Source organism: Brassica oleracea, chromosome C5 (genome assembly GCF_000695525.1).
Source record: "Brassica oleracea var. oleracea cultivar TO1000 chromosome C5, BOL, whole genome shotgun sequence".
Taxonomy (NCBI): Eukaryota; Viridiplantae; Streptophyta; class Magnoliopsida; order Brassicales; family Brassicaceae; genus Brassica; species Brassica oleracea.
Window position 1 is genome coordinate 39,253,664 of NC_027752.1, and position 1,282 is coordinate 39,254,945.

The 1,282-nt window shown below is 33.9% G+C and overlaps 1 protein-coding gene across 1 annotated transcript; it reads right to left on the reverse strand.

Annotated features, from left to right (window-relative positions):
* Positions 1-249: 249 nt before the first annotated feature.
* Positions 250-830, reverse strand: LOC106293509. The gene has a single exon (XM_013729190.1). It carries the CDS (start codon positions 638-640, stop codon positions 434-436), a length of 207 nt encoding a protein of 68 aa, XP_013584644.1. The 5' UTR covers positions 641-830; the 3' UTR covers positions 250-433.
* Positions 831-1,282: the final 452 nt, after the last annotated feature.

Consider the following 1,282-nt stretch of genomic DNA (forward strand, 5'->3'; position numbering starts at 1 on the left):
CTTGCAGAGATCAGTCCACAGATCTATCTTGGTTAAATCAGTGGTCGAATACAGATCAGGGTCATGATCAAAGAGAGGTGATCGATAGAGATTACGGTTTTAGCAATGGAGAGCGATTTAGAGTTTATGGTCGATATTTTAGCTTAGGGTTCTAGAGATCAATCGTACTGATAACGTGTTATAAAAGTAATGGAAAAGTCTATCTTTATTCATAACATAGAGGTTCCTTATATAGGAAATTACACCGTCATAGATAAATGGAAAGATTATAAATCATAATCTCTTGGTTATGATTCACGATCTGGTTCATAACAAAATTCTCATTTTTGATACAATATTACCATTATACGACAATATAAGCCCATTGTAAAACCCAGGCCAAACTGGAAAAGAGGGATATAAATAGGGCTATAAAAATGGTGTAAATAAAATATCAACGGTAGGATTTAAGAACAGAGCCGCAAAAGCTGCAGACGATGGCTCTCCAAGATCTGCAATAAATAGGTATTAGACAAAACCTCGTTGAAGTCTTCATGTCAGCGATTCTTGCACCACGACCGCACCGAGAACACATTCCCGCCGCTGGTTTGCTTGCTTTCATCTTTCTCTTCTGGTCCACCATGAAACAGAAACACACCATTTTCTATCCTTCTTCAAATACAGAAATCAAAGACAGTGAATCTTGTAATCACACCGGTTTGTGATTAATCGGTCCTAAAAGAGTTGTTGGTGTTTCTTGATGATGCAGTTAGGTTGGAGATGTACAAAAAAACGACGTGATATGGCTTTAGTGATGCACACGTGTTTGGTCTAGAAGTTAGTAATTAAGAGTATCCGTCGGGACAGTATATTATATAGAGAATTATATGATATTTTAACGATTTTTTGACATGCGTACACGTACGTACAACCTCCAACTCCTAACCGAATTCATCATTTTATTTTATGACTAGAGAGGGGTTCACGCGGAATATTATTTTATTATTGTTAAGTATGATATTTTTGAATGATGTAATTATATGGTCATTATTTATTCACAAAGAACATGATTTAGTATTTTATTGTGTGATGTAGTATTATGTTATAGGTTAATATATTATGTGTTTGTCTTTTCAATAACGTGTTGTTGTGTGTATAGTAATATGTTAGTGGTGAAATGAGCTTCTGATGTAAAGCATCTTGAATTTCAATAACTTTTCATTTAAGCATTTATTGATTCTAACATTAACGGTTTAAGCGTCAACATTGTATTTAATATTTTCACATTTTTGAACATTATTTT

What these genes read in the sequence shown, in the direction of transcription:
- LOC106293509 (XM_013729190.1), bottom strand. Translation starts at nt 640, where the DNA reads ATGGTGTGTTTCTGTTTCATGGTGGACCAGAAGAGAAAGATGAAAGCA.